The sequence below is a fragment of the Diabrotica virgifera genome, chromosome 5 (genome assembly GCF_917563875.1).
Source record: "Diabrotica virgifera virgifera chromosome 5, PGI_DIABVI_V3a".
NCBI classification, from domain to species: domain Eukaryota; kingdom Metazoa; phylum Arthropoda; class Insecta; order Coleoptera; family Chrysomelidae; genus Diabrotica; species Diabrotica virgifera.
This window is the reverse complement of record NC_065447.1, coordinates 216,673,495-216,689,623: the sequence shown is the minus strand read 5'-3', so window position 1 is coordinate 216,689,623 and position 16,129 is coordinate 216,673,495. Positions and strand designations below refer to the sequence as shown.

General features: G+C 31.5%; 1 protein-coding gene across 1 annotated transcript in view; it reads left to right on the top strand.

Moving 5' to 3' along the window:
- The window catches only part of LOC126884619 (E3 ubiquitin-protein ligase RNF34), a 123,947-nt gene that overhangs the window by 44,989 nt on the left and 62,829 nt on the right, over positions 1-16,129 (top strand). Inside the window, exon 3 of the mRNA XM_050650677.1 lies at positions 852-980. Within this exon, the coding sequence (XP_050506634.1) occupies positions 852-980 (129 nt within the window). The remainder of the gene's footprint in view (positions 1-851; positions 981-16,129) is intronic.

Here is a 16,129-nt window from a genome sequence, read left to right as displayed (position 1 = left end):
GCTCATTTTAAAGATCTTTTCAAGCACTACAAAAGGTATTAGTGGCAATATACACCTAAAATCGACCGTTTCTCTGTTATTTCAAGTTTAATACACCAATTTGAGAATGTACCAAAAAACAAACTATTTTCACCTACCATATCTCTTTTTGTATTATAATTAGAAGATTTATGAATGCAAGTATCTCTTTGTTTTTTTATAACCTACAAAATGTTTAGTATAGTTTTTTTAGTTAGATGCACAGTTTTTAAGGTATTCGCAAAACACCGTTCGAAAAGGTATTATGTTTCAATGAAAATGGCCAATTTTCAACCACGAATATCTCAAAAAGTATTGAGTTTAAAAAAAAATATATAGAACAGTTTTTGCTTAGAATTAGGTTCTCTAGTGAATTCCGTGGTAATTTTAACAAAAAAATTTTCCACCCGTAAAAAGGGGTGGGAACCACCCCTAAGATAAAAGCACACATCGGCATAGGGTAGAAAATCCATGCAGTAGGATAGAATTCGGAGGTAATATCGTATTCTTGCTCCCATTGACTGGCGTAACTTGAAAGTTTTTAGTTTTCACGATCAGGAACTTGCAAAAAAGGCATAACGGCATGTCATAAAAATGAAAACTGTTACCTTGGAAAAAATGCGGAAAATAAAGAACATTTTTAGGAAAACAAACCTGGTTCAACTCGTATTTTTTTTTGCTTATCTCATATGAAATTTTCAGTAATACACAAAAAGACATGAGGGATAAAATCGTGGTTGAACTTCGTGTTGAAATCCGACGGTCTATATCTATAAACTCATTATCAAATTAAGTCATTTCAGGAACTTATATAGGTTTATTTAATTTTGCAGAGAAGCAAGAATTGGTAGATATATTTTGTAATAAACACATACCCGAAAAACCCAAACGGGGCGTGGAGAAACTAACAGCAAATTTTGCTGGCTCACTACCAAATTTAAGACCCTTAAATGAAATTTTTGGTAAGTAAACTTCTTTGTTTTTTTATTATTTTAACAGTATTCAATAACATTTACAGTTTATTCGCATAAGCTATGCACTAGATGTAAACATTAGTTGACAGCGATGTCGTCATCAGGCACTATTTCGTTCAGTTTTTGAATAACATTTGTATAATCGCGTAAATTATTCATTAATTTAATTAATAGGATTATTTTTTCATTATCTATGTATTTAGTGATTACAATAATTTATATACTATACAATAAAAACTAATAATCGAGAAAACTGATCACTTTCTCACAGAAAAAGTGATACAAGTGATTTTAATAATATACTGTTACTATGAAACTGGTACATAAATTTTGAACACCTTTAACGACTAAAATTGTTGTTTACATGTACTGAACGTCTTATTGAAATTTAGTACAATCCGACAAGCGAGAGCTGGCGGGTGACCTTAATCGCGGGAGTCACAAATGCGTGGTTGCCATATCAAAAATTTAATTGGGATCTGAAAATTACGTTAGTGGATATTATTTACTACAATGTGAACTCCTAGCCGACAGCAATAGCAATGAGCAATCCCTTCCTCTTTTCAATTTGTTCTACGCACAACCCGCCAGCACTCACTTGTCGGATAGGATAGTGTTGTTTTGTGAATACAATGTTGCTTTCTTTTATTGGTTGGCTTTGAAAGGGATCAATTAACTAGACTAAAATTAGATTATATTTTGTTACAGTATTTTTGTAAGATCTTTGATCAAAATATCATTCACTATAATTGTTCTTTTACAAAGTTTATTTTAGTACTTACTTTAATAAGTAGTGGAGCTTTTGATGATAAAAAATCATATTGTACAACAGTGTAATAGAACCTGATAAATCTATGGGCTTTGTTGTTTCAAAGAGTTCGAAATGATTATTCAACTTATTTTTGTTTTTATTGAATTGACAATTATGGTAATGGTTAACAAATACAACGGCCCCCTAGTACGGGCACTCCTTGAATGGGTTAGGAGTGCTAATAATTTTCCGTCAGCTAGATTCATAAATAAATTTTCTATTTTCTGATGTGAGGAAAACATAGTCCTATTCTCAGATAGAATATTCTAAGGTACAGAAATTCAGTAATAGCAAAAGCCCACCGAAGAGCAGATATATACCGACAGATATATTTTTGTAGAAAAAAAGCTTCAAAATCAACAAAACTGTGAAATTTATTTATTTATACTGCACATTTACAGCAATGATGCCAATTATAAATGCACAGTTGGTCAATACAAGGAAATAAGAACATACAATAATTTATACAATACAATAAAATAAATACACTTTAAAACAATAAATAAGGGTATCACAGTTTATGTAGGATAGTACTCTTTTTCATATTATAAACTCACGTCTCACTCACGATAAAATCGTTCATTGCCATTAAGCAGTTTGCCATGGGGGAGTTTGCATATTCTGGAGTTATTTTAAATAAAGTGTGTCTACATCTAAGTCTTTGGTCTGGTACATTAAAATTTATAAATGAAAGAATCGTAGGAGAATTAAATATGAAAATGATTTGGGCATTTCTACGTCTTTCGCTCAATAACACAGTGTCAAAAAGCATTCTCTGCAAGTTATAGGAAACCTTAAAAGGATAAATCCCAAATTTCCTCAGATATAAAGACCTTAAAAATTTCTTCTGAACCCTCTCTATCATATCACCATGCGATATGGTGGAGGGACTCCATATGGTACAACAATATTCGAGTTTTGACCTCACATATGCATTAAAAAGCTTAATTGTAGTGTCACAATAAAATTCTTTACTGGATCTTAAAATAAAGCCTAACTGTCTATAACAATCATTAGTTAGTTTGAGAATGCGCTCATTAAAGGAGAAGTTAGTGAATAACACCCCTAGATCTCTGATTTTTGTTAACCTTTCAAGTTTTACTTAGTTAATAAAATAATCTGTTCTTATGATTTCTCGCTTTCTACAAAAAGTCAATAGTTTACATTTTGACTCATTTAAGTTCAAATAATTATTTTTACAGAATGTGGATATACCTCGAATATCCTGTTGTAAATTAATACAGTCATGTTCGTTTTTTATTGTAAGAAATAATTTTAAATCGTCTGCAAATAGAAGAAACTTGGCAAATTTGATATAATCGGTGATGTCATTTATGAACATAACAAAAAGTAAAGGCCCAAGGATGGAACCTTGCGGTACACCTGACCTGGTTATAAAACTGTCTGAGTAGCAGTTCCCAAATTTGACTACATTAGTACGGTTGGTAAGGTAAGATTCAAAAAATTTTATAAGCTTGTCAGAAAGTGCATATGACCTCAGTTTTTTAATAGTACTGAATGATTTACTCTATCAAAGGCTTTTGCTAGATCAGTAAAGAAAACATCAACTTGAGAATTATTTATGGATGAAGCAATATAGTGACTGAAAATGCACATATTTGTTCGAGTTGATTTTTTGTTTATGAAACCATGTTGTTCTTCCATTAAAGTTTTTGAAACATGAGTATACAGTCTATTGTACATAATTTTTTCCAAGATTTTTGGAAGAGAAGGCAATACTGTTATAGGACGATGATTTGATATTAAACTCGTATTTCCAGATTTGTGGATAGGAGTTATTCTACCTGCCTTAAGCGCATCCGGAAACGTGCTTGTCTCTAAACATTTATTAAATATCATTTGTAGGGGATGTAACAGGACTTCTGAATATTCCTTAAACAGGTAAGAAGGAATCCCATCCATACCTATAGCTGCACTACTTTTTAAAGACTTAATTGAAATGCTGTGATCAGTATGAATTTAAAATTCAACTTTACGAAAAATGAAGAACGTCCTTTGCAGTCATGATCTTAGTATTGGCTTTCAAATTACAATGATTCTCTCCAGTACTATCGTATCAATGAGGAGAGAGGTTATGCTTAAACGTATGAATGCCTTTGAGATATGGGTATGCAGACGACTACTAATATCATGAGAGCTGTGAGATATTTTTGAGTACTTAGGTATTTTAGGCAATCTGAAAATTGTTCAGGTAACTCTTCCATGATAGCCTAATACAAAAATGCCGGTCTGGCTGGAGGGTAGCGGTTATTTTCCCCAAAAATCCCCCCAAAGTTAAAAAAGGGTAGAAATTGCTATTACAAAAAATATCAGGTCATCGAATGACCTCCTCCGTCACCAGATTTGTCTCCACTGGAATTTTTTTATGGGGACACCTAAAAAGTAAAATCTATTATAGGACGTCACCCGTATCTTTAGACGATTTACATCAACCAATGCCTACGCACCACTCTACAAATCTTCGGAATGTGAAATAACATTTCGAACAAACCTATATAATAGGGAACTTGCATAAATTTTTAAATTCGAAAAAAATGTTATAAATCACAACAGAACATAATTTAAAACATGTATCAAAGATAAAAAAGTTTTGTTTGTCTTTCGTTTGGCCCCTAAAGACGATTAAAAATTCAAATTCAAACAGGTGGTCCAAAACGCATCGTGACGTCACTTGGTTTTACATTTACATTTTTCCAATAAAGTAAACAGAATTTTAAATTAGACGTTATAAACGTCAGTAGAAAATACATTTATGTGACGTTACAAGTGTTTTTGATCGTTTGACCTATTCATAGAAAATTTGTACTTTTACAAAATGGTTTTATTTGCAATAGTAAACCTTCCTTCCTTTCCTTCAAAAACAGTATAAAACTACAATTTTAACAAACAGGGCCCGGATTACGTACACTCGATACGCATCGTATCCGCCATGTTTTCCCATAGCGCCTTACGGGAAAACATGGCGGATACGATTCGTATCGAGTGTTCGTAATCCCTATGCTGGTATATATTATTACAATGACATACGATAAATGTCATTAGAATATAAATATTTTTGACTTATTCCACGACGATGAGCTTGCCAAATACCCAAGTAGGTGGAGGCCAATAAACTAAAGAATGAGAAGAAGAATATACGTAAATATAAGGTTGTGTCTAGGTATACGCTAACGTGTACGCAAATAAAAAAGTTAGAGTGTCAGTGATTTCTTATTTTTTATTTGTTTAGTGTTTGTTTTTAAATTAACTACGGAGTGCGGACAATTATTTAGTTCTTTTAATGAGTTTAAGAACATTTTAAAACAGTACGCAAAAGATAAGAGACTATAAATTAATATATATTTTTTTTAGTTATAAATGAAATAGTATTACCGTAAAAGATTAAAATAAAAGGAAGACCTAAAGCTTTCACAATAATAATTAACTTGTTTTGAAGCTATTATCCTTGTGGCATTTTTGTAATCAACTATTCTAAATGGGAACTAAGCCACAATTTAACTAAAAAATTGATTTTATTAACGTTTCGACTTCTAAACCGGATGTCGTTGTCAAAATACAAAATATTATTAAATTAAACAAAAATGTTGTTGCTTAGTAAAAAATTTTTTCCAATAATTTATTTAATCTGATAATTTTTGTATTTTGACAATGACATCCGATTTGGACGTCTAAACGTTAATAAAATAATTTTTTTTAGTTAAATTGTGGCTTATTTTGCATTTAGAATAGTTGATTATAATAATTCACTTATGTATAAAAATTATTTTAACAATATTTTGTACCTACATGTTATGTCAACTAAATACATATAATTATTTTGCTAACCTAAATATATACTTTTATATATACACATTGATTTATTACAATTAAGTTTGAAACATCTGAATAGTTCTGCTTCCCTTCCCTTAACAAATATGTTTCCATCAAACAAACACTAAACATATCAAAATAGCATGTACCAAAATATATAGTAACTGCGCAAGCTAAATAATGACGTCACTGGCTTGATGAAGTTTAATTCGCGTCTACCTAACTTTTTTATTTGCGTACACGTTAGCGTGTACCTAGACACAGCGAAATATAACTATAATAAAAACTAATGCAAAACTATGTGACGTCACGTGCCGTTTGAACTATTTTATACCGCTGAAGACTTTAAATATGTATTTCTAAGTTATTACGAGTTTTTGAAGCGTGAAATTTTGGAAATCTCATTTTTAAACAAAACTGAACATTATTATCTAATAAAAAAAATGTGCAAGTTCCCTATTGTATGGACGCCGGAGACCATCAGTTTCCGGGAATATTGGAAACTTTCGGGAACTTATGGAAATATTACATTTTTATTAAAATTATTATAATAAATTACACAAATCAGTAGTTAGCTTTACTTATTGGTGTGGTATTACGACTACAGAAAAAATCTGTTAAAAATTAAATGTCCAAAAATACTTTTAAAATTTATTTAACTTAATTTAAAAAATACTCTGAATATTTGTTATTTGTCATTATAATTAAAACTAACAAAGTTATTTTATTTAAAAAATATTAAAATAAAAAAGATAACATACAATAAACAAACCAAAATTGATTATATAGGAACTTACTTCAGGTAATCTGTATTCCTATATACTATTAAAGCAGAAACTTTTTTCTTAACTAATAATAACAAAAGACACTACAAAATTCTTAGGAATTATAATTATAAAATATATAAATAAGTAATAGTCTACTCTTGTGAGTCAAAGACATTTTCTTCACACAAGCTGGACTTTGTATTATGAAGAGTATCTCTCGGTCTCGCTTAATCTTTCATTTTCTGATATAGTCCATTAAAATGTTACATTTAGGTTGCATTTCTTAGAGGAGTCAATTTTATTTTTTTAATATGTAGGGGGGTTCAGTAGAAGCTTAAGTTCAAGTTTTTGGGGTCGCCACCTTTGTCCCCCGGCCGCCACATTGGAAAAAGGGGTGCAAATGGCTTTCGCGCTGTATCTTCTAAACTTGCAATCCTACAAAAAATTTAATTACACATAAAATGTAGCAAATTAAATTTTCTACAATTTTATATCTATTACTTTTTGTCGTCAAGTGACCAACAAAAAAGTTATAAATAAAAATATAAGATAATTTTGTAAGAAGTTTCCTTTTGGAGGTTATAACTTTTTTTCCGTTCATTTCACAATAAAATAACACCATAGCGATTTTGTAGAGGATTTTTCAATGAACAATTTTCGCTATAAAGTTGTTTAATTTTATTTATTATCTAGGTTTTACAGCGCTCCAATCTTGACCAGATTCTCGAATTCTCATAGGAATACAAAAAAAATACTTATCTATCTATATATTAGTCGAGCGGCAGCAATCGTTATGCCGACCACGAAAATCAAATTCAAGGTGAAGGACCAATTTTGGTCTATTTTTATGTTTTCGAGGTCGCTGAATCCGAATATGAAGTTTATTTTTATCTAGATTTGGTGGAACATGTTCAAAAATCAAATTTTATACAAAAATGCCGAAAATCAATTTTGATTATTTTTCAAATTTATCTCACTGTATCTTTGGTCGCTGTAAATATTTCCTTTTAAAAATTTTACTGTTTAATCTCTGAAGTATGTAGATAACAATGGGATTTGTCTTAAATATTTAAACACATTAAAAAAAAGTTAGTGTTTAAACATTTTGTCATCATATTTCGTGTTTACTTAAAAAGTTGAGTGACAAACTTTTTAGTTTATAATTTTAACCAACACAACAATAAAATATAATTCATGAAGAAGTTTTTTGGAAAATTTTAAGTCAAAATATATAATAGGCAAACAGTTATGTTACTTCATAAACAAGCGGCACACCCCAAAAAACGCTCATATCTCGAGATCCTGACCACGGTATGGTGAATGGCTAATTTTAATCATACTTTATGATGTTGATAACAAAAATTCGTTTTTTGCTCTTCTTAAGGATTTTGCAATATGCAATTGCGTCATTCTTCTTCTGAACCGGCGAATTTGTCCTCAAACAACTTCTTGGGCCGTTTCTATATATGCTTAGGGTTATAAGTTTTATAGTGGGAAGAAAGGTCAAAAACAGATTAATAATAGCATAGGAATGTTAAAATCATAATAAAAATACATATAGATAGAAAAGTAAGCCTAACTTTTGTTTTTATTATATCCCTATGAGCATTCGAGAATCTGGTCAAGTTTGGAGTGCTGTAAAACCTATATAAATAAATAGAATTAAACAAATTTATAGTGGAAATTGTTCGCTGAAAAACCCTCTACAAATTGCTTATATGTTATTTTATTTTAAAATGAACTGAAAAAAAAGTTATAAGCTCCAAAAGGAATCTTGTTAAAAATATTTTACATATTTTTGTTTATATCTTTTTTGTTGGTCACTTGAGGATAAAGTAATAGAAATAAAATTGTAGAAGATTGTTTGGTAGTTTACGAGATATAGCGCGAAACCCGTTGCACACCGTTTCCAACATGGCGGCCGGGGGACAAGGGTGGCGACCCCAAAAACTTGAACTTAAGCTTCTACTGATCCCCCCTACAAATTAAAGAAATAAAATTGACTCCTCTAACAAATGCAAGGTACGGCTTAAAAATGTAACATTTTAATGGAGTAATATGGATTTAGAGTCTTGCCCTGGTTCCAACAGATGAGTTATAGAAAGACTGTCATCACATACCATTTTTCCTTGTTTATGATCTTTTAGAAATTTTTTTATTATGAGCTATTATACATTTACTCAGTCCCGGCGCTAGGGTATAATCTGCCCGCCTGCAAAACTAGTATAGGCTCCCTTCGGTTTTTTAAATTATTATTTTGTATATAAGACGAGCAGAAAAAAGCTCATTTTGGCGCCCTCCAAACAGAGGCACCCGCCTGCTGTGCATCCCTTGCAGGCCCGTTATCGCCAGCCCTGCATTTACTTCCCTGCTCTATCTATAGTCACTCTATTTCTCCTTTTATTATATAAAGAGGATGTGCTATAACTACGCTCTGTTTCAGCGTAGGAAGCTGGTAACCCCAGTATTGCAATTGCCAAATCTTTTAAAACAGTTTTGGTGCACATTCCTTGTCACCAGCTTATACAATCTACTGATCGTGCTGAAAGCCAAATAAAATCCATTGATTTGATTTTGATCCAATAAAATCTGCTTTTGCAGAAGTTAGTTATGTAAAAGAGCTTTGTTAGTTATGTAAAAATGTTTTCTTTTTTGTCAATGACCTTGGGATGATTGGTTAATATCTTGTCTATACACTGCATAGCTAATATATGCTCTTCACCAGTGAGACTTTGTCCTGTTAAAGAAGAATCATTTTTTTCTTTTTTCTAATTTAGATAAGCATTCATTTTCCTCAGACTTACTGGTGTTAGCACAACTGCTCCTTTTTGCAACTTTATCCAAAATATTTCATCATCCAGACAGTTCTGTTTAAAATTCCGTGAACATTTTAAATTGTCTCCCTCTATGACCACAAGCATCGGTAAAGCACTTTTAGATGCAATGATGTTATTTATACAATTGAGGATTGAACCCCATCTAGTTTTTACAGTAAGGTTTAATGATATAACTTTATTGCAGTTTGGAACTTTTTCTCTTTAGCAATATTCCCATGCATTATACCTATATTACAATCACAATAAAGATGCACTAGAAATAAACAAACGAAGACACATTGAATGTTCGAGGAGGACTCCCAAATTTACAATGTATATACATTGTAAATCCCAAATAATGATTTGCAAAGTTTATACATTGTAAATTATGATTCGGGAGTACTCCTCGTAACATTCAACATGTTTGTTTATTTCTAGTGTACCTTTGTTGTGATTTTAGTATAGCTTTAGGAATTTTTAGTACAAAAATAATGAAGGTAATATTCAAAACAATGTTCCTTTTGTACTTGGCAGTGGTATAGGTTCTTCCATGTAAATTCAAATTACGTCACTGACTCTTATGTCCAAAAGGCTGTTGGAAATATTCTCAAAGTTCTCGGAAATATTCTCGAGAATTTTCCATTGAAAGTTTCCGGGAATATTCGCGGTCAGGAGAATATTTCCATTTTTTATAGGCGAATATTCTCGGAAACTTTCCAATGTTCGCGAATATTCGCTTGGAAATATTCTCGGCTCACATTACTAGTTGTACCATTTTAGTATAGTATAGTTGATCCAAAAGATGGCATAACCCAGACATCCAAAGTGAAAGTTATCCTTCAACACCAAATTGTTCTATATGGTCCACACAATGTCCAGAAAAAAGTCACACCATTTTGAGCGTCGGGTTTGTGGGGAAGAGGGGGGAGAAATCGGTAAATTCGTAGTATTTTAAGTTTTTCGCCAATATTTCTAAAACTATGCGCTTTAGCATGAACAACCTTCTATACAAAATTGTTCTACATTAAATTTGAAATAAAAAAGGCCCTATGCATAATATTTCTAAAATGAATGGTTCCAAAGTTATGGAGGTAGTATAGTATAGCTGGTCCAAAAAAAGGCCTAACCCAAACATCCAAAGTAAAAGTTTTCCTCCAACACAAAAATGTTCTATATGGTCCACATATTGTTCAGTAAAAAGTTACACCATTTTGAGCGTCCGGTTTGGGAGGGAGATGGGAGAGAAGCCGGTAAATTAGTAGTTTTTTTACGTTTTTCGTCAATATTTCTAAAACTGTGTTTTAGCGTAAACAATGTTATATACAAAAATATTCTACATAAAATTTAAAACAAAAAATGTTCTATACATAATGTTATAAAATCAACGGTTCCAGAGTTACGGAGGGTGAAATTCGAGGTTTTCGATACTTTTTATATTTTTTGGGCAATATTTATGATATTACTATACCAAAAACCCAGACATCCAAAGTGAAAGTTATCTGTCAACACCAAATTGTTCTATACGGTCCACATAATATTCAGAAAAAAGTCACACCATTTTGAGCGTCGGGTTTGGGGGGGAGAGGGGGGAGAAATCGGTAAATATAAAAAGTATCGAAAACCTCCACTTTTCACCCTCCGTAACTCTGGAACCGTTGATTTTATAACAATTATGTATAGGACCTTTTTTGTTTTAAATTTTATGTAGAACATTTTTCTATAGAACATTCCTTACGCTAAAGCGTAGTTTTAGAAATATTGACGAAAAACTTAAAAAAACTACTAATTTACCGATTTCTCCCCCATCTCCCCCCCAAACCGGACGCTCAAAATGGTGTAACTTTTTACTGAACAATATGTGGACCATATAGAACAATTTGGTGTTGAAGGAAAACTTTTACTTTGGATGTCTGGGTTAGGCCTTTTTTTGGACCAATTATATTATACTACCTCCGTAACTTTGGAACCGTTCATTTTAGAAGGGTTATGCATATGACCTTTTTTAGTTCAAATTTAATGTAGAACAATTTTGTGTAGAGGGTTGTTCATGCTAAACCGCTTAGTTTTAGAAATATTGACGAAAAACCTAAAAAACTACGAATTTGTAGATTTCTCCCTCCTCTCCCCCCAAACCCGACGCTCAAAATGGTGTGACTTTTTTCTGAACATTATGTGGACCGTATAGAACAATTTGGTGTTGGAGGATAACTTTCACTTTGGATGTCTGGGTTTGGGTCTAACTATACCATACTATTTGTTCAACTATGAAATGAATAGCCAGCTAAATATATTAATTTTAAAATGTATTTTTAGTAATAAATCAAGTGAAATATTGGACAAAACTTAAAAATTTAAGGACCTATTATAATATAGGGAATTGCAATGGCTTTGACCTGTCGCTGGGTTTTTTTCAAAAATATTGTAGTTCCTGATATTGCCTCTGTTTCATTTTTGTCCGACCACCCTATATATAAAAAAGAGGCTGCCCCATAATCAAGGAAGTAGCAGAGCACTAATTGTATACACATTTTCTTCAGTATATCGTACCAATTTTTAGCTGTGCCAAAGTTTAAAAATTAACATGTTACTAAAGATAAGCAGATAACTGTTATCATATCATTACCAAAAATTTACGATAATGTCAATTATTCAAATATTTTATATAAATTTTTAAATATGAATTAAAAATTTGTGATCCTAAGCTATTGATGATTCGTTAGAAATAGTTGTCTAGTGAGGTATGGTTATGCTTATTTGCTTATCACACCATAAATAAGATTTGTCATTCCAAAACAAAGTAACAGGTCATTCAATAACCAGAACCATAATTATTCAATAAAACTTTATTTATTACCAGATATTTTTGAAATGTGCTTCCCAAACTGATTAGTTGTGCTTTATCTGGGCATTTACAGTATTTATTTTTCATACATAAAATAAATATCGTTTAATCTGAACAATAATACAATTTTTAAAATTATGAAACTTATCTTCTTAAGCCTAAGAGGCCCATTCACCCATCTATTTTTTTACTAATTTTTCCACTCATTTTATCTTTTGTTTTCTCCTGCCAATCAGGTATTCCCAGTAACCTTAGATTAGTGTTTACTATTCAAATATTTTTTTTCTTTTATCACAAGCTATGTCCTTGTGGTATCATATAGGAATTTATATTTTAAAATAACATACATATAAAATCAGAGTTTGGTATTAATTTTGAGAGTAAACTGAATGTAAGACCAAATACGTGATAGACCATGCCGTGATAGTATCACTTTTTCGTGGTTCTTTTCTCAAGTAGTTCCTGATTTACTATGGAATCACTAACACGATAATTTTACTGTCATCATTGCATTTGTCTTTTCAGGGTCGATTTCTCATACCTGCCTTAATCTATGGTTCAGTTGACCGCAGTTCACCGGTGAACTTCGGTTTTGTTTGGAATGCATTTCTCATTGCACATTGCACGTTCATGTAAGTGCACGTTCTACAGCTTTCGAGAAATGCCAATAGATGGCAAAAGGTAAAAAACTATCGCCATTTTGTACGACCATTTTTATGCTGTTTTTGAATAAAGTTAAATTTAAGTATTTATAATCAAATAGTCATTTTAATAATTATAAATAAATGTTATAAAAACAAATATAATGTTATCTTTTATCGTTAGGCTTAATATAATAAAATAGGATATATTTATATTATGACAGCGTTTCGTGTTAATACAACGCATGCGTAATAATCCATGAAATCATCTGACCTGGGTTCTGAAATCTTTGAACGGCCGAATTCCAGCGTTCAAGCACCGTTCAAGTTTAAACTGCCATCAGTTGAACGTGAATTGAGAAAGACGATTTTGACTTTAAACTGACGTTCACTAAAAGTTCAGGTTAAACTGGAGTTGAACTCGATATGAGAAATTGGCCCTTAGAGACAAATCACATACTATGATTTTTGAATCGAATGAGTCTTTCAATAAAGTCGTCTCAGGAATGCAACTCATAAATATTGGCAATATCATTTTAAATTCGCCTATTGTCAATATGAATGAGTCAGATATAATTAAATTATCAATAGTAATTGCACTAGAGAGCTCTAAAATTATCGATTTGTTTCCCGAGTGACACTTTGACAGTTTTAATTAGACAGACCTGAAGGGGAGTGAAATTATGTCGAAAGTGTCCGAGGGCAACAAGTCGATAATAATTTTAGAGATCGAATGTAATTCGCTGAGATTATTTCATGAACAAAAATGTCTTTTTAAATAATTTTAATTAATATTTTATTGATATCTTCACCTGAATATTTGCTAAACCTGTTTCTTGGTGTTCTCTGTGACAAGTTGTAAAGCAATAATTGTCATTAATGTCACTGAATGTTCATTTATGCGTAGTAATGAAGGGCATCTGACCTAGTGCTTGACGACGGGAAATTACCAAAAATTATCGCTGTAACTTTTTCTGTATTGGTCAGAATCTCCTATGAATGAAATAATCAGTAGTAATTGCACAAGAGCTCTGAAATTATTGAATTTTTCCCGAGTGACACTTTGACAGTTTTAATTTCACCAGCCGAAGGCGAGTGAAATTATGTCAAAGTGTCACGAGAGCAAAAATTCTATATTAATTTCAGAGGTCGAGTGCAATTTGTTGCGATTATTTCATAAATAAAACTGTTCAAAACCAAAATTTTATTGTAATTTATTTATGTAAGTACCATTAAACACACATTTTTTATAAATATTTGACGATTGAAAGTCATCACTTTTATAATTTTTAAAACATTAATTGTCATTAATGTCACTGAATGTATTTTTTGGTAGCAACAAAGGGCATCTGACGTAATATACTTAACGACGGGAGATTATCAAAAATTATCGATTTAATTCAGATTTCTGTAGCTTTCTATTGGTCAGAATCTCCTATGAATGAAATAATCAGTAGTAATTGCACAAGAGCTCTGAAATTATTGAATTTTTCCCGAGTGACACTTTGACAGTGTTAATTTCACGAGCCGAAGGCGAGTGAAATTATGTCAAAGTGTCACGAGAGCAAAAATTCTATATTAATTTCAGAGGTCGAGTGCAATTTGTTGCGATTATTTCATGAATAAAACTGTTCAAAACCAAAATTTTATTGTAATTTATTTATGTAAGTACCATTAAACACACAGTTTTTATAAATATTTGACGATTGAAAGTCATCACTTTTATAATTTTTAAAACATTAATTGTCATTAATGTCACTGAATGTATTTTTTCGTAGCAACGAAGGGCATCTGACGTAATATACTTAACGACGGGAGATTATCAAAAATTATCGATTTAATTCAGATTTATGTCGCTTTCTATTGGTCAGAATCTCCTATGAATGAAATAATCAGTATAATTTTTTTACCAATCGACAAAAACAAAATTTGTTTAATTTGCTTTAATTTTAATTTAATTTGCTAATATGGTTGCTTTCTTTTGTTATTAATAAATATGTATAATGAATGCATTGACGCTGTCAAAATTTTTATTTCACCGTGACACCTTTTAAAATTCAATAGGTACTTACTACTTTTATTACAAATTATTTAAAAACCTCTGATATACACAATAACTCATTAGTCTCTAAAAAAATTATCGTTATCTTTACGCAAATTTTAAAATTCGAGTTACCTCGATTTATTTTTTAATAGCCTCACAAGTTTTATAGTTAAAATTTCCCTTGAACTAAAATATCATTTTTAGTTCGCTATTTGTTGTCATTCGGCTTATATGGTCGTTCCAATATTCCAATCTACTCTTCTGTTTCTTACTTAGTTTTTAATGTTCCCCATCTTGCGTCTCCGTCGTATATCTGTACTTCTAGGTCTGTTCTATAGAGTCTTACCATCGATTTTTCGGAGGGTTTTCATCTCCGCTGTTTCGAGCAATATTTTTGTCCTCTCCGTGTCGGGTCGTGTTTCTGCTGCGTATGCCATTAGTGGTCTGATGATTGTTTTGTAAATTTTGCCTTTTATTTCTTTCCCGATATTTTTATCATTCCTCCTCGATTACATAATTCGTTAAAATTTGCGTGCATACGGATTATATGACCCATATGCTAGCCAATGGAGAATATAAAATTCTTAATTGCACGCCAAAAAATGCGCAAAGGTAGGTCTTAAAACCTACCAAATTTCATTTGCATGTCAACTACACTTGAGAGCAAAATAATCGACTCACTTGCTGAATTGTACACGTTTGAAGTCTCGAATTTCCTAAATCTGTTGTCCGATTCGAGTGATTTTTTTTAGTGTGTTACATCCTTATTATTTAAGAAAATCGATGTACAGTGGAACCTCGATTATCCGTCTCTCTATTTACCGTCACCTCTGTTAACCGCCAGGGTCCATACCTACATAAGTTATATTGACTACCTAAGTAAAAATTTAGTCATCAATTCATTTTGTTTGAGCATTGCGATAAGCTAAACGAAATTCGTTGAAATGTACACGTGCAGTTATGCCACCACCGCATTTTTTTATGTAAATAATTTTTGTTCTTATTCAGGGCTCTGGATTAAATTTCAGTTTAAATAGGTGATAAATGATACCGTGCTTTTAGAGTTCTATTTTTAGAATCGCAAGCCGAAAATAAAAATGCACAGCACAATAATTATTACAGTCAATATCTGTGTGTCACCATAATTAAATTTGATTCAAATTCGAACATTGATTGTGTCACTTAGTCGTTTGATCAATTAAGTTTTGTTAATGTTCTGTTAACCGTCTTTTCGATTATCCGTCATACACTTGGTCCGGTGCCCTGACGGATAATCGAGGTTCCACTGTAATATTATTGTTGCTAGACAGGTAAAGGTAATTTTATACCGGGTCTAACAATGATACGGTGTTTTTTGTGTTTAAAATTGTAGCCTTAGGCTTTCT